The sequence below is a fragment of the Chelonoidis abingdonii genome, chromosome 6, assembly GCF_003597395.2.
Source record: "Chelonoidis abingdonii isolate Lonesome George chromosome 6, CheloAbing_2.0, whole genome shotgun sequence".
Classification (NCBI taxonomy): Eukaryota; Metazoa; Chordata; order Testudines; family Testudinidae; genus Chelonoidis; species Chelonoidis abingdonii.
The window spans coordinates 90,522,179-90,540,628 of NC_133774.1; the positions used below are offsets into that span (position 1 = coordinate 90,522,179).

The 18,450-nt window shown below is 40.4% G+C and overlaps 1 protein-coding gene across 3 annotated transcripts in view; it reads left to right on the forward strand.

The window, feature by feature from the left end:
• PTCH1 (patched 1) overlaps positions 1-18,450 on the forward strand; it is a 76,857-nt gene that overhangs the window by 39,535 nt on the left and 18,872 nt on the right. For all 3 annotated transcript variants that reach the window (XM_032774099.2, XM_075067218.1, XM_075067219.1), the window contains 4 exons: positions 6,738-6,856; positions 8,800-9,199; positions 9,721-10,030; positions 15,953-16,095. In XM_032774099.2, the coding sequence (XP_032629990.1) occupies positions 6,738-6,856; positions 8,800-9,199; positions 9,721-10,030; positions 15,953-16,095 (972 nt within the window). The remainder of the gene's footprint in view (positions 1-6,737; positions 6,857-8,799; positions 9,200-9,720; positions 10,031-15,952; positions 16,096-18,450) is intronic.

Consider the following 18,450-nt stretch of genomic DNA (forward strand, 5'->3'; position numbering starts at 1 on the left):
GGGCTGCAATTTTTCTTAATACCTGTGGCAATTATTGCAGTTTTCAGAGGCTCAGGCATGTCTGCATTAAGCTGTGAAATGATAAGCAGTTACTGATTACAGCTGCATGAGGACCAATGAACATTAATAATTTACTATTTTTCTTCTCAATAGGCATTTTGATAGTTAATAATATAGAAAATACAGGAAAACACAGGCATCACTGTTCTGCATTGTGTGTGTTCAAATGATATCTAAAATTAGGGATGCAAGTCTTTAGCAGTGATTCATTTGTTGTGGGATGGGGGCAGGGGGCAGAGTGGTAATACAATTAATCCTGAAAGCCACTTTTATCTCTTGTGGGGGATATTGACAGAGGAATTACTTAAAATCTTATGGCAAAGATCAACTGTTATAGACTTTGTTCAGGATTCACGCCTATTCACACACACAGTGATTAACATAGATTTCAGCACTCACTATTAGAGCATATGCAAATTGTTGAAAGTAAACTTTTTCTTTTTAAACACTCTCTTGGAATGAAATTATTTATTATGATCTCTTCTACTCCATGGCCCTACTCCAAGGATCCAGTACCTAGCCCAAGTGGTAGAAAGGGCTTTGGATATCTCCACTGGGAGTCCTTGGGAACTTGTCTTCCCCTTTCATTTCATATGCTACACAGTGGCTGCTGAATGGCTCCGTGAAGGCTACCTTAGCCCAATATACTGATCATAGGAAGAAGAGTTGGAGGATCCACACAGAGAGAGATTCTGTGGCCCCAGTCACTCAACTCCTGTGTTTTGGGGGCCTTCACAGATGTGGACTCCATGCTGTAAAGGGACACTCAAGTCCTGGGGAGTCTGCCTCAAATATGTCCCCACCACACACACCAGAAATACACCAAGTCCACTACCAGTGGGACATCCACAGAGAGAGCAGCTGTATTAGTCCATGTGTGCATATATATATTAAACTTTTTCTCTCTTCTGTTTGACAGATATATTATGTGACCTATAGTTTTGCTGTCAATTCACTCAGTAGTTCACAGTAGCAGGCACATGTTGTCAAATGTACCATGCTTTCAAAAAACAAATGTCTGATGCTCCAAATGAGGTTTCAGCACATCCAGTGTGTCCAGTATGATTTTCAGGTTCAAATTACTCAGACTGATAAATGTCAGAATTAAGGTCTCTTATAAAGTAGCAGTTATCTTAGAATCTTTCTGTAGGAACTTCTACTCAGTCCTTCCAGTGTCTAAAGCAGTACTTGATTTGCCCAGTCTTTTAATCTATGTTGCCATAACCTCTCTCTGCTCATATGTAGTAGCACATTTTATACATATGACAGATGGAATAATGCGCAAAATATGCACCCTATGACCTGCACTGAGGATCTGCTGGTAACTGAACAATTTGTGAACATAGATGAAAAATACAACAATGAAGCCTTTTATTGTTAGAAATGGGGGCATCTATTACTTGTACTGTATTGCTTCACCAGGTGTAATCAAAATCAGGTGATGCATTTAATCACAGCATTCAGAATCAGTTAACCATGTAAGATTCTAGTGGGTGGTCTGTTTTTACATGTGGATTTCTTTATTTACAATTTTCTTCCTCCCTCTCCCTTTCATTCATGTTTGTTTAAATAAGAACTCCTTGCTGACTTTGACATTTTCCTAGTGGAGCTTAGAAAGCACTGAAATACAGCAGTTTTCTTTTCATAGATACTGATTTCTGTTAATCTAGATAGCAAACTTTTAGCAGATGGGCTTAAAAAGAGGGTTGCTTTTGACCTTATTTCTTTCTTCATTCACTTTTCTGAAGACATTGCAAGATAGCTGTCAAAGCTTCCATGGCTTTTGAGGCCCAGGATCTGTAAAATAACTCAGCTGCTGAGGGAGAATAAATGACTTCCTGACTAGCGCCTATAAATGGGAACACAGCATATCAACACTTTCTTCTTTCTGAACTTCTGTTGTGGGAGCTAATGTAGCTCATCCATACTTCTGAAATGTTCAGTTACTTTAAGAAATTCAAAGCCCACAAAATAGGGGGCTGTTGTCTCGAGTTGACTAATGTTTTTCTTTTAAATTCAAATTTATTCTGTAACCTTTGCAGATCTTACATAATGTACTAGCCTTTATCAAATATAAAGAAAAGAAAATCAGCAGTCTTAAAGTGAGCTTCTACAACGTATTATCTGAGGGGGTTTGTTTGGCTTTACAGCGTTTATTACGTGGTGGGGGTTGGTTTGTTTGTTTTTTGTCATTTGTTGCTTTCATAAATTGTTTAACTCAGGGGCATAGAATTTGAGATGCTGAATGCTTTTATGAGCATTCATACTCACATTGATTCACCCAAACTCACATTGATTCACCTCCTAGAGGGCTATCAAGATTGGGTCCTAAATTTATAGATATATATAATATTCTTAAAATTAGTGTAGGCGATCAAAGAAATCTGTGAATTCTTTTGGCCAAATCTGCTGTAAGAACATCTTCAAAAATAGCTCTTTATTTTATTTCTAAGTGGAGGAGGAAGTGGAAGAATATAAAAACTGAGTCAAATTCTGCCCTACCTGTGCAACCCTGTTGAATTCATGGGACAAATAGAGCTCTGGCAGAAGAGGGCACAACTCCATGAAAATCAATAGAACTTAGCCCACTTACACCAGGGCTGAATTTGGCCCTGTATATGTAGTGGGGTTACTTGGATGTTCTAGTAATCAAGCATGGAACTTAGCCCAACAAATTGTAGCAATAACAAATTTCCTCACTGCAAGAATGATGAACTTTTTCCTAAATATTAAAGTAGGTTGTCACATGTGGGATTTTCGTCATAATACACAACGTCCTGTGTAGCTGAAAGAGATACCTGTGCTTTATTGAGAGAGAGAGAGAATGTAAGTTGTTAAATGAATTCATTATCTTACTCTGTGGGATAACACTGAAAAGGCTTGCCCTCTCCTCTTTTCCTACTCTTTAAACTGTCTCTGCTCCTGTCATGAGGATTTAAGGAGCAGAAGTAAAGCTGGGGGAGGGGAGAATCCAAGACATGTATGCTATCAGAAGGGAGTTGCAGTGAGGCAGCAATAAGGTGGAAGTCTTTGTGACAGGCCTCCTCATCTGCTCATCACCTCTGGCTGTGCAGCACACCCACTCTCCTTGGGTGGTCTACCAGGAATGGCAAAGACTAGCACATACCTTGGGCAGGGCCCCAACCTACCAGCCCTTTTACCTTCTCCCTCAGTGACTCCAGCACAGACTTCTATTCTCTTATTTCAGTTAACAGATGCAGCAGCAGCCACCAGATTTTACAGCAGCCGATTACTAAAATGTTTAAGTTTGGTTCAGAGAAAGCAGCCAAATACTTGGAATGTGTTTGATGCTCACTCTTTAGAGAGCCCCTTCATCCCACACCCCCAAATGAGGCCTCAGCTCCTTCCCTCTCGGACTAATCCCAGAACTTTTGTTGACTTTTCAAGAGGGAGGCATGAGGCTCTTCCCACTCCCAGCTCCCTCTGCTGGGTCTTGTGGCTGCTGATTTCAGATTCCCTGTAGTCTAACAGTATATTCCCACACTACAGACTTCATTAACTTAGAGTTAAGGTGCAGTTCCTGTTGACATAATCACTGCAAATCAAGGAAATTATCAGTGAAGGCCCAAGTTCGTTCACATGCCTCAATACCCAAACATCACTCAACCCAGACACCAAACCTCCATAACAAACAGTAGCACTGAGAGAAGCCTTTGAGGTCCTGATACATCGGCACTTAGAAACTCTGCTCGTCCTCAATCTGCCCTCCCCTCACTGCAGACCCCACCCACTAACCCTGATGCTCATCGCCTTCCTCCCAAGTCTCCTGCTCTTTTTGCTTCTCTGGGTCCCCAGAGGCAGAAGTATATGTTAGGAGCTGATCTGGGGATTCAGAGAGGTAGGCTGTATCAGGTCCGTTGTCTTCTCTTTGATGAGATGATGAGTTAAGATTGATAAGGAGAACAACTCTTGATATTCATTTTAAACTCTTCATTTTAAAAATTAAAAACTATCTTATATCTGAGATGTCATTCTGTCTGTGTGAGTGGGTGAGTAAGTCTGGAGTTTGTAAAGACTGGGATACTTCAGCTAGAGGAGTCCATAAAACTATGAGACTGTGAAGGAAGTTTCACAAAAGGATTGTTTGAAAAATGTTTTCTTTGGCAAAGTCAGTATATCTGTGACCAAAATTGCATTATGGAGAATTCAGTAGTCCTAGGAAGAGTAGTTATGTTTAATGTGGAGACTAAATTTACTCATTAGAGTATGAAGTAGAATGCTGTTAATCTTGCTTAAGTACAAATCCCAACGCAATTTTAACTATAGAGCCCCAAGGCAACTGAGACCCAAGGGTTGTTGGTACCCACAGTGGAATCCAGTAAGGTAAGGGCTGTATGTGGAAGTGTTGGGGAGGAGGGTGTCTATGAAGCTGGGGGCCCAGTTGAAGGTTTTGTGGATGCTGGAATAATTAGGGACTATATTGGGAAATTGGGAGCAGGGCTTGACTGGTCTACCAAAATCTCAAAAAGTTTGCAGGAAGGTTGACAGAAGCTCTTACTTTAACTGAATTAATTACTTGTGCTTTATAGATACTTCAACCGTGATTGACTTTGCAGAATAATAATAATTAAAAAAAAACTTCTGCAAAGTAGGCTCAGTAAATACCTCCCCTGCTAAAGCAGCAGTTTGTTTTCCTGACAGATTCAATCCATTCTAGAAAGGATCAAAAGGAAATCACTTAATTTTGCAGTCCTGGCTATGACCTTACATACCTTTGTGTGTGGGTATTTATAAATCATGGAATGGTCCTTGGATCTTTTCCCTGAAAGATTCAAGTGTTGGTTAAATGCTAACTAGCCTTTTTAATGCTAAAGAAACTCTATCAATAGTGACATCTCCAGTCAGATCAGTGGCATGAAAATTTTGCTTTAATCGGGTTAATGATCTTAATATAAAAAGGAGCAGAAGTGTAAACTGCTTTAAAGTACAGTATATTTACAATTTTAGGATTAATATAACTAGAAAATGTTTACACTAGTGGTTCTGTCATTCTCAGAAAGTTGTAATAATAATTGGTGCTTTATAACTTCAGAGTACTGTGCAAGCACTTACTAATCCTCATAACACCATTGGGAGATTTATTGCTCTGGTTTTGCAGAGGAGGCACAGAAAAAGTCAAAATTGCCTTGTACAAGGCCGCATGATACGGGCTACATTTTCAAAACTGGATATTAATTTTGGATGCCACAGATTCTGGGTTACCAGTTTTGAGACACATGGAGTGTGGTTTTCAGATGTGCTGAGCACCTGAAGCACCCATTGACTTCTTTGGAGTATTAAGTCCTCATCCTTCTGAAAATCATCAGGCCAAAGGTATAGCAATTTGGGCTCTCAAAACCCGTGAAATTCAGTTAGTGACCATTTTGGACCAAAATTACATACAACACAGAAGTTACATGCGGGAGGCAGGCAAGAACGTGCCATCTGTTTATGCCCTTTCCTTAAATTGAGCCACACACATTGAGCCACGGTAGAGTAACATGCTTCTTATATGTTGTTGGTAACTTAGGCCGAACCCAAAGAGCTTAATGTTGTTGGGGTTTTTTTGAGAATAATTTTGAATATTTTGCTCATTTGAGTTTGAAATGAGGTTTTGTTTTCTGGGTTAATTTCTTCTTTCTCCACACGCTGTTCTTCTTTCTTTACACACTGTTCTTCCATCTTTTATGGTCATTCGTAGTATTTAATATGTGTTTTAGAGAATGGTTTTGGATGTGTATTTTACTCTTTACTCTCTAATCGGGTGAAGGAATCCCATTGTTCATGTCACTTATCGTTTCATGATTGTAGATTGTCAGGTCTTTGGGGCAGGGTCCAATTTTTTGTTCTCTGTTGGACAGCACCTAATACAATGGGATTCTGGTCCATGGCAGATCTTCTGGACACTACTACAGAACAAATTAATAACAATAATATGTGCTGCACCCTGTTTGTTTATATGCAATAGGTAGGGGAACAGTTGAGATTTGAATTTAATTTTCATTTTAAAATTAATATTTAATATCCTTGTTCCATTTAAAAAGTTATTTTAATAAAGTTGGCTCGTTAATCAAACTGTATTAAACTTGAGTGGGGGAGTTCTATAAATAATCCTGAAATATTACTCTGTTTTTTATAGCTGGATTTTAGCTAATTACATCAAATGTATAGTACATTACTACATTTAGCATTTTCATTAAAGTTTAATTAGAGCTTTTTCCATTATTGATTTAACACTATTCTGTAATGTTATAGTGATAGCTAACTGACTTCATAACTTCATAACTTAAATTGATAGCTACAGTTTTAACCCCAGGATGTTTTTTTTTCTTTCTGCATTATTAAAACTACAGTAATACAAATTCTCTTGCAAAAATATAATTTATTGTATTGATTTTTTTCAATGTCCATCACCATGTCTTGGTGGACCTACATAAGAACAATATAAAATTTAATATTACAGACTTTAATTGAATACAGTTGATTCACCATAATGAAATAGGAATGTAAAAATACCTCTCTCAGCCCTCCAGACTAAAGTCTGAATGTACTCATGAGCTGATATGACAAATGGATAGACATGTTGGAATTGAAAGACGTTTGTAAGCTTTTTAAGCCTATGTCCTAAAAGCATGAAGCTTAGTGATGACATCTCTTTACCTCCACCTGGTTTCTAGGCTGCGGTTGTTGTGGTATTCAACTTTGCCATGGTTCTGCTAATTTTTCCTGCTATTCTAAGCATGGACCTTTACCGTCGAGAGGACAGGAGATTGGATATATTCTGCTGCTTTACAAGGTGAGGCTATCTGGGAGTGTTACTTTGTATCAAACAATCTCCTTGTGGTTAACACTTGGGGTTAACACAGCAGCCCTTCTGTGTGAATAGTTCCCACTGCAGTGAGCAGGAGTACTGCATGCTTCAGGACTGCAGGATCAGGCCCATAGTAGCATGTTGTCAGCATGATTTTATCGCTAACAGGTGAAGCACGTTTGCTATCTTGGTTTTCTGACTGGGTAGATGTAAAACAATAAATAGTGCTTTCTCTGGTCCATACATATTGTGCCACACACACTCATTTTACTCTTTGGAGCATAACTTTCCAGAAGTTTGTAGCGGACTCATGCTTTGAGAATATCCACAAGTGTTTAGTTCACTGTTTTCATTATTTTTGTAGGATCCCAAAGAGAGGCCCATGTGCTGAAGTAGAAGGGTGCGGGGTTGGGGTGAGGCAAGAGTTATTTCCATTTTGGGTATTTCTCTCAGGGACCGGCCAAAATGTGAGGGCCACAAGGCATCACTTGTACTTAAAGTTATCGTCAGCTTTGTATAATTATTACTGTTATACATGGAAACCTTTAAACATTACGGGGAAAAAAACTTCCAGAAGTTTAGAGTTGGGAAGTGACTTAAGGGTACAGCTCTTTGTAGGACTGGGAGAGGTGCTAAGAGGGCCATGCCACAGCATGACAGACTTGGACAGAATTAAGCCTAGTCTACACATAAAACTTAGGGTGACATAGCTATGGCACTCATGGGTGTGCAAAATTCATATCCCTTAGCACCACAGCTGAGCCGACCTAAACCCTGCTGTAGGCTTGGCAAGGTCAATGGAAGCATTCTTTGATCAACCTAGCTTCTGTCACTCAGGGAGGTGGAATTACTACAGCAATGGAAGAATCCCTTTTATTGCTGCAGTGAGAGTTAACACTATGAGGTGACAGAGGCACAGCTGCAGCACCATAGTTATGCCGCTGTAACTCTCATAGTGTAGACAAGCCCTCAGTGATGGATGGGACTGCAGCATCACCTCCACCATCCAGGAAATCGGTGCAGCATGAACTCTGCCCCCTCTCTACCTCCCCTGTGCACTGAGCCAGCTTTGTGGCAAATGCTTCTGGAGCAGAGCCCATGGAAAGACTAGAGTCACTGGCAGGGAACTTGGGGGTTCTTGCGGTACATCAGCACCCCTGCCTTGAAGTAATAATAGCAACTGAGTGCACGACCTCCATCATTTTACAGGGTATACATTTTTGTTCAATGGCTTTCAGTGCCCTTGATCACTGGAGGAGCTAGTCTGAAGCACTGACTACAGTTCCCCTCCCATTGCAGTTGGTTTATGCACAGAAGAGAGGGCACCTTGCATCATCTCCCCTTTGCACACCCACTAAGGACCAGACACAATTTAACCTTTCTATAACAGGGAGAATGTGCTGTGTCATCTCTAGCTTTGTTTTCAAGGTACAGGGAGTGGTTGAAGCAAGGGGCTGTGAACCCAGATCTCAGGTTCTATTCCTGGCTTTGCCATAGATTCAGTGTGTGACGTCTGGGAAATTATTTAGACCAAAACTTCCCAAAGTTTTCATTAACTTTGGGTCCTCCATTTTTGAGTTTGATTTTCAGAAGTACCAAGCACCCACAGCTGCTATTTACTTCCCCAATTAAGCGGCACAAAACATAGATCAGGATCTGGGCCTATCTACTTATCTATACATATAGACCCCCAATGCAATTTGATTTGTTTTGGCAGGCACAAGATACATATATATTTATGTAGGCACCTTCTCTTTACCCCTGTTTAGCGAAGTGTTTCCTTAAAGTGCAAAACAAAATCTTCATCAAAAAATTATATACAACTAAAGTAGAAAAAACTATTATTAGTTGTACATGCATAAAGAATACCCTGTCTAATCTGATGAAAATGTATGAGTCTAATTGGATGTTTGTCTCTTCTCTTTCAGTCCATGTACTAGCAGAGTGATTCAGATTGAGCCTCAAGTATATGCAGATAATGATAACACTCTCTACAGCCCTCCACCACCCTACAGCAGTCACAGTTTTGCACACGAAACTCAGATTACAATGCAATCTACAGTGCAGCTGCGCACAGAATATGACCCTCATACCCAGGTGTACTATACCACAGCAGAGCCCCGCTCAGAAATATCTGTGCAGCCAGTCACAGTGACACAGGATAACCTCAGCTGCCAGAGCCCAGAAAGCACAAGCTCGACGAGGGATTTGCTTTCCCAGTTTTCAGACTCAAATATGCATTGTCTTGAGCCACCCTGTACTAAATGGACGCTCTCATCTTTTGCCGAAAAGCATTACGCTCCATTCCTGCTAAAACCAAAAGCCAAGGTAACCTGCAAAATGTACATCCATTTAACAAAAATACATATTTCTCCCTTGCCCAAGAGGAAAGACTTTTGTATTTTGGAGCAATATGAGTTACTACATTAGAGCTTGGTAAATTACACTGCCAACAGACAGAGATTCATTTTGGAATATTTATTCTTAAATGAGCTCTAAAATCTTAGAGCTCATTTAAGACTTGAAGACTCAGTTTACTTCTGTGTCCAGTGACAGTATTTTTATTACACAGATTTTGAGTGACGGGAGACACTGGCATCTGTAATATAAGTTTGTAAACAGTGAAAATAAGTTAAAAATAAATTTCTAACTTTTGTTCCCTTCAAAATGTATAGCGCATGGTCCAACTCCCATTGTCTATAATAGGAATTAGAAAGGGTGCATCGTGTGTAGGGGTTAAAAGCATGATACTAAAAAAGTAAATTTCAAAGTAATTCCTCCAATGTGCCCTAAGCAGCATCTTTTCTTTAGAAACATGAGACTTACTGCATTTCCATTTTCTATTGCAGGTTGTAGTTATTTTCCTTTTCCTGGGTTTACTGGGTGTCAGTCTTTACGGTACTACCCGGGTGAGAGATGGACTGGATCTCACAGACATTGTACCGCGGGAAACCCGAGAATATGACTTTATTGCTGCACAATTCAAGTACTTCTCCTTCTACAACATGTATATAGTGACACAGAAAGCAGACTACCCCAACATCCAGCACTTACTTTATGACCTTCACAAAAGTTTCAGCAATGTTACATATGTTTTGTTGGAGGAAAATAAGCAGCTTCCCAAAATGTGGTTGCACTACTTTCGAGACTGGCTGCAAGGTAAAAATATTGCTGAATGGCTAATAGAGGGGTTTGATGGGTCTTTTTGTGCCTGTGTCTTTAACAAAGACCTAACTTCAAGTACATGAGCAGTCCCGTTGGCTTCAGCTGGGACTATTCACATGCTTAAAGTTAAGCGTGTTACTTAAGTGCTTTGTTGGATCAGGGGCCAAGTGAGTAGGATTATTATAGTAATTCATTCTGAAACAATTTATTCTTTAGTACTGAAAATAAACAGTAACATTACAGCAAATGTAACATTTCTTAGTTATGGGTCATCAAATTCTGCCTAGAAATGCACCTGTCCCTCTCCCATCTTTATGTTGGAAGGTCTTTTAGGAAGTATTAGTCAATTGAAAAATAAATTGTGCTTACCTGTGGAGACAGTCTACGTTTTCCCATAACTGTTTACAGATTACTGATGTAGCCAATAGTTTCTAGCAAACATGTGCATAAAAGTTCTAGTATTTTTGTTTGTTTGTTTTTTTTCCTTCTGAAAATATGTGGGCAGCATGGTGAACGTAAAACCACTAAGTGGCATGCAGTCCAAAAATGGTCAAGCTCTCTCTTGTATTTAATATATATTGAGACTGAGAGGAGCTTTAGTTTTGTTTTGTTTTTTAGGTCTGAGATTCATTCATCAGTTTGTTACATTAGCTTAATGAAAGTTTTGCTTGGAATATTTTGCTCAGAAGCACACTTAGTTGCAGGAGAAGAAAAGGCAATAGTTTTTAATATACTTTTCCAAATACACTTATATGCTGGTATTCAACTGAGATTTGTTTCTGTTACTGTGTTTTTACATAAAGCAATTTGTAGGCAATCTCAGAAAGAAATACAGGAAGTTGTGGGGTGTTCCCTTTTTTGGATGTTTTGCAACGATACAGACATGTAAATAGTTTCCTATACACAGAAGAAAGAGATGTTGTATGAGTAGTTAGCTTGAGGGGAGAGTGTTTATTGTAGATATTATTTCTGTGTCTTCAAGTTTGTGCTGGTGCTCAGCGTGCAATGCTAGAGGTAATTCTGGAAAGAGGGCAGGATTGCTGCTGGCAGTGTTGTGTGGTAAACACTAGGTCTGAAGAACAGCTTTGTGTAGCTGGAAAGCTTGTCTCTCTCACCAAGAGGAGTTGGTCCAATAAAAGATAATGCCTAACCCAGCTTTTTTTTCAGTGACACAGTAAGCTAATCAGTCATCATGCCCATTACAGGCACCTGATTCTTTCAGAGGCAAATCTGTCTCTTCACATTTATTTAAACCAGAACACCACACAGTCCATATCCCAAAGCTTAAAGGTTCCACTATATACTTATTGTGAATCTGACATCTATGTGACAAATGAATCTTATGTAATCACAGCTGCATCCCACAGGGACTCAGAGTTTCTCGAAGACTGCACACCAGCACCAATAACCGCTCTGGTTCCATGTTCAAGAGTGGTTTCGTTTTGCTCCATTTTTTTCACTGTGCTACTGGGAGGATGATACTGAGCAAGGGATTTGGCCCAAGCCACACCTCCTTTTTCCAAAGCCACTACCTCTACAGCCAGCGGCAGCTCCAGGCACCAGCACTCCAAGCGCGTGCCTGGGGCGGCAAGCTGCGGGGGCGTCCTGCCGGTCACTGTGAGGGTGGCAGTCAGGCTGCCTTTGGCGGCATGCCTGCAGGAGGTCTGCCGGTCCCGTGGCTTCGGTGGCAATTCGGCAGCGGGTATGCTGAAGCTGCAGGATTGGTGAACCTCCCACAGGCATGCTGCCGAATCTGTGGGACCGGGGACCTCCCGCAGGTGCGCCACCAAAGGCAGCCTGCCTGCCGTGCTTGGGGTGGCAAAAAAGCTAGAGCCACCCCTGTCTACAGCTCACCCAAAAACTGAGCAAGCCCTGTGCACCACATTATCCACCATTCCCTTGTTCCCTTGCAATCATATGGTAGCTTTTTAGAGGAGGTGGATGTGTGTGTAACTCACACACTTTTGAGATAATAGATGTAACTTGCATGACACATTTAAGCAAAAAAAAAACACACTAGGGAGGAATAAGCAGGCTCCCCAAACTTGTGATTTGACAAAAACCTCAGCCCTGATGAACTCTTGTTCCTTTTAGGTCATAAATGTGACTTTCACTTGACATTTAGAAGGGAGAACTGTACAACTAATATAAAACAACTATATTGTGTAGATTAAAATAGAAGGAGAAAAACATTAAGCAGTGTAGGCAAAGGAGAGGAGATGTTGTAACATTATGGAGTGTTGATGAAGGAGAGGGATCTAAGAGCTACACTAGAGAAAGCTCTCACACCTGTACTAGTGTGATTATCTGAAGGAGCAGGTGTAGTGATAATAATGATACCTAATTCTTGTATTGTGCTAGCTAGACCCACGACTAAGTGAGCGGAATGGAAAGGAAGTAAAAGGAGAGCAAAGGCCGGTGAAGCTGGCTGGAACAGGTCCATGGAGCTTTTTAAAAACAAGGAAGAAGGACAGTTTTAAATTGTATCCTGGAATGAATGGAGAGCCAGTGGAATTGTATCAGAATGATGTGATTGTTTGTTAGAGAACATGATATGATCTTTCTAATGGCAAACTAAGGTTATTTCACGTGCTTGAACTACAGCGATAATTCCCATTGACTTCACTAGGAAGTCAATGCACAGATTGCCGGCTGAATATGCCCCTCAGGCACCTAAATATTTGCATGGTGGATTTGGTAGGTAACAATAGTATGTGAACAGCAGCATTTTTTATCAAAGTGTTGTGCTTGGCGTTAGCCATACAAGACTCCCACTGATTTATTTTCAGTGGAATTATATGGCTTCAGTCTTCCACAAAATCTTTTAAAACGTTGTCTTGCTCCTTGATTTTCAATAATGCAAGCATTTTCTCTTTTATCTGAAAATATCAAGGAAAGGAATTAACGTTTCTAATAATTTCATTTAGAACTGGAAATATGAACTTTGTGTATATAAGTGACCGGATGTAAATGAGGTAATTTATATTCCCTGTTGAGTTATAATTACACTTGTTTTCCAAAGGGTAATCATACCCTGTGCTTCACAGTGCCTGCTGTTCGCATGGATCAGGAAGGAATTCATTCCCTCATCCCCAACATCTCATGTACAGTATGGCAAAATTGGCCAAATGCAGGTGGTTCACCTTCTTTGTGTGAAGCATCAAGCATAGGTTACTGCTTCATGTGACAAATTTTATGTTCCTATGTTCCTCCATATACCATTTTAAAAATTGCCTTCATTTGTATAGCTTTGCCAAAGGAAGACACCACCAAGTAGCTTTATCTTTCTGTTCCAAAAGATTTTGCTGATCACAATTATTTTTAGAACATACTAGTTTTTTGGTTGTACTTTTAATGTGTAGCTATTTTCCTTTGAATTCACAACTTTTATTTTTTAAAAGTGTCATGGTAATTTTGGTGGTCTGTAAGTTTTAGCAATTTTGAAATCATGAAGAAGTTATGCACACCTAAAGATGATTTCTTAGGTACTCTTTCTGACGTCTCTAGATCTCAGCAATGTACTGATTCAATAATAAGAAACTGGTGCTGGTACTTGTGCCTATTCCAGTAACAACATAAAGGGAATAAGCTATCTAAGTCATAAAATATTCAAAATGGATTTGGAGTTCGTGGTGAAGATCCATTTTTTTAAAAAGTATAAAGGGAGGGGGAAAAGACCAAATTTTCATGCAGGTTACTTATGTAAACTTAATGCACAATTGTATGCTGAATTTGTAAGCACAAGTTGAGTAATTTTGAATGCAAATGGCTAATTCTGGTTATCTGAGTATCTAGTAGTTCCTGTTGTATGAAGCATTTATTAATCTGAAAACTCTGGCCCCAAATATAGTGTTTAGCATAGCATCTTGTACGTACTCTACCAAGGAAAGTCATGTATATAGTAACTTACAAGTCAGTCTTTTCTTTGGTGGTCTCTCCTCCTCTCCCCTGTTCTTCTTGAACAACCCTCCTTTAACTCCCAACATGCTCTTTTACATTATTATTCTGATAACACAACTGGTGCTTATAACCATTTCACTGGAGGTTTTAATGGAATAAACCTGTATCCAGGAAGGAGAGATTTGTATTTTTCCACTTCCTAAGTTATATCTTGCCCACTGCAAGTGCCCAACAAGCAGACCTTTCATATTGCATGCTTTGGAGTCACTTAGATGATATTGAAGTATCTGGTGTTAAAAATGGTCTCCCTTTGTTCTGGGCAAGGGGCTGGGGTACTGTCTAAGCTGGGTTTAGAAGGCTTGCTTTATTGCTTTGTTCTGAACCTGTTGGCTTTAGTGGGGGAAGGGGGGAGTATGATTATGGAGGTCTGCATGGGAGGCAGCTTTCTAGGGGGAGGGGTAAGCATTTGTAAAGGAGAATGAGCACTTAGGCCCTAAGGCTGTGTGGCATTTAGGTCATGGATTCTCTTCCAACACTCTTATCTCTTTACAGCTGTAGCTAACCTATCAGTTCTGTAATGATGGTTTTGATTACAACCTCTCAGGGCAGCTGTGAGGTGGGTCGGTGCTTTTTTTTTTTTTTTGCCCCTCTGCTTTTCCTTCCCTTCCCAGGACATGCGGTTTGTCATCTGTTTTCAAAGAGCCTCCTTGCACTGGATTGTGGCTTCCTGTTCTGAATCTGATCCAAATTTGTGCTGTGAGGAGTGAGGTATTTCCCCTTTCCTCTCCACCCGTCCACCCCCCGAAAGGGTGGCAAAGAGGAAAATAACAGTTGAGAGTGAATAGGTGTTGGCTGTGATCTTTACACGTGCTGGCAGCAGATCCCACGACTTGTATTAGCAATACAAGTTGAACAGATGGAACAAATTGACAAAATCGTGTTCACTCACGCTGTGCTCAAGAAGCAGCTGAGTTGTTGTTTGAAGTTGAAAGTTTGAGTGTGGTTTTATTTTCCCCCTTGCAGTGGAATTTCTGGTTGTATCATAGAACCTATTACTCTAGCGCTCTGCAGTAGCACAAGACAGTTAATGAGAGTGCTAATGTGCTTGGCCAGCATCTCATGAGGGGGTGGGAGCGGGGATGGGAAGAGCAGTATGGGGAGTGTGTTTCTTTTTAGATAATGGATTAAATTCCTTCCTGATTTAACTCCATGGTAGTCAGTGGTGTTTCTGTTTTGATGCCATTCAGTGTAGGGTGAGATTTCAGTAATGTGTGGGGGCAGGGGTTGCGAAGAGTGGAGATACACATTTTAAAAAAAATATTAGCATTGCACAACTGTAGTTTATTAAGACTTCTGTGAATCCTCTTCTTTTGATTTACAAAGAGTGCTAGGTTGTCACCTAACTCCTAGCCCTGTGAGTGGGGCAATGTGGAGCTATGCCAGCAGGAGAAGGAATTGTGACCCCAAGTTATAATCCCTTCCCTGCTCCCCACTGACTCCTGGGAGTAGGGTGACTAGACAGCAAGTGTGAAAAATCAGGATGGGGGTGGGGAGTAATAGGAGCCTATATAAGAAAAGGACCCAAAAATCGGGACTGTCCCTTTAAAATCGGGACATCTGGTCACCCTACCTGGGAGCAGTGGGTTACTGCAGCTCTGTTCTGAGTGCAGGTTACTTACCCACTCTCTCACTAGCTCAGCTCTGCTAGCCAGCTCCTTCTTTCCACCCCCTTCACAGAGGGTGAAGGATCGTAGCGGACCTTAGCTTGGACTCTGTGCACCTGCACTCCAGCTATAATGTGGGGAGAGCCCTAACGCAGCCACACAGTGAGCATGAGACTAGGGGTGGGTTTACATCATCCTGAAGCTTCATTAGGGAAGCTACAGGCTGGCCCAAAATAGGTATATATGTAAAAAGAGTAATTACTTTTTTTTCTCCGAACTGTAATTTGTTTAAAGGGTGGTTTCTTATCTGCATGTTTAATCTTTCCCCTCCCCCTTTTCCAATTCATCGTAGGTCTTCAAGATGCATTTGACAGCGACTGGGAAACTGGGAAAATCACATACAACAATTATAAAAATGGATCTGATGATGCTGTTCTGGCCTACAAACTTCTGATGCAAACAGGGAACCGCGATAAGCCTATCGACATCAGTCAGGTACTGTCCCGTATGTCACTGTGACCATACCTGTTTATGTGGAAATACACAAACTAGTGGGAGTTGTAGAAGATATGGGGAATACTTAGTTGTTTGGGGAGGTGGGGGAGGTTTTGGTTTGTTTGTTTTTTGTATTGTATCTGTTGAACTTATAAAGCTGATCCTGCAGTTCACACAAACATGAATAGCATCACTTGCTTCAGTGGGATTACTCGTAGGAGTAAGACTGCAGGATTGAGCCTGCATTCTGTAATATTCAGAAGTAACTGTCACAAACATCTATCTTTATGAAATACTAGGTGGTGCTTACTTAATATTTTTTTAGCCCAGTTCTGCTCTTAAATGCATGAGCTCAGTTCCCATTGAATACAATAGGAGCTGCATCCTTGTATATGAAGGCAGGATTGAGCTTTGCATGGCCTGATTCTTCTCCAATTTTGCATCAAGTTGAACTCCATTGACTTGAGTGGAGTTGCACCTGATTTACACCAAAATATGTGAAGAATCAGTCATATACGGTCGTCCTCTATTTTATTTTTTTTGACTGGTGAACAGAAATCTTAAAATGTAGATTCTCAACTACTCAGTTTGCTCCCAACAATTTGAATAGAAAGGCACATTTTTAAGAGACATTTTTTAGAAGGGGTGGGTGAAAGGGTATTGCAGCCATCGTATATTATAGTGAGAGCTGCTAACCCTCCAGGATTGTCTGGAAGTCTCCAGGAATTAAAGAGTAATCGTTAATTAAAGATTATGTCATTGATAAAACCTCCAGGAATACATCCAACCAAAATTGGCAACCCCAACTGTAGTACTCCTGCACTATCATGAGTTAAGGGTAGATTGACATTTGAGTTGGGAAGTGTGATTCCCAGCTAACATAAACATACCCACACTAGCTGTTCTCAAGCCAGCATGCTAAAAATAGAAAGTACTGTGGGCAGGAGCCTGGGCTAGCCACCCAAATATGTACCACTCTGACTCCCTGGGTACATATTTGGGTGGCTAGCCCAAGCTGCTGTCTGTACTACCTTGGATATGCTGCTATTTTTAGTGCACTAGCTTGAGCAGAGATAGCATGAGTATGTCTACGTGAGCTGGGAATTAACCTCTCAGGTCAAATGCAGATGTACCCTAAATGTAAAGGCAGTACTGGAATTGAGACTTTCAGTTCATTAAGCAACCTGAGCACATCAGAGCTCCTTTTTATATGGTACATAATAGCATGCAGTTGTATTTGCAGATTTTTATTCCGATCACATTTGGAAGACAAAGCCTGGTGTTTTTGACTGTTTATATTAAAATTAGACTTTTGAAAAGTGGTTCAGAAAAAAAATACAGTAGTAGCCTAGGTTCTCTTCTCTCAGAACTATAGTTGACTTTCTGTACTTTCAGGCAGAAAATAGTCACTCTAATGATCTTCCCGGCAGCTCTGTTTATTGTCTTCCTTTTTTTGTTGGCATTAAAGGTGACAGATTTACGGAGTACATTGTTCAAAGTTACTATGGTGTATAAAACACAGTGCTTTGCAGCAACATGCAGCATGCTGTCAAGTCAGACAGGGGGTTGAGTTAGGAGTTAAGCAAAGGAGGGGAGTTGAAGAGGAAACTTAAGTGAGATGCCCAAGTAGTTTTGTTTGGTAGTATGTACCAGGTACATCATGGAACAAATGTGATTGGACCATAGCTGCTGATATAATTTCCTGTGCCTGGGAGGGAGAAAAGTGTGGTGCACCCACAGGGGCTGTGAGCTGTACTGTGCAATTCCAAAGACAGCTTGAAGACATATAGTTGTTGCATATCCTGTGGATTAATTGAATCCAGATCTTTGGAATCCAACTTTTTTTTTTTTTTGCTGTCACTGTTGTTTTTCATTTCATTAAAAAGACCTGAAACTGGAGTCAGGCCAAAATTTAAAATAAACTAAACAAAACAAAAAAATCATAATGTTTTTCATCCAAGACATCCTCTGACTGGGTAGTATTTGGCTACAAAACCCTGGAAATACACCACTGCTGTTTACCCCACAAATACACTTGCCCACAATGACCCAAGCCGCACAGTGCACTCGTCTACTTTCTTGGTGCTTGGCATTTTCTGAATACATAGGTCATAGGAGGCAAGTGTTAGCAAAATTTATACAGATGTTGTTTTATTTTTATAGCTCTCCTCCATTTACTGGGTGGCATTTCCTTCAGTGTTAACAACAGAGGTTAACTGCACACAGACGTGTATAGGGACTCTTGCCAGATTTTTTTTTTCCTCTCTCCTTTAAATATGTTTCTCCAACTTGGTCATTTTTCCCCCTTGGCGGTAGACAGTCTCTTAGAATTCACATTTAATTGGTTCAGTCTAT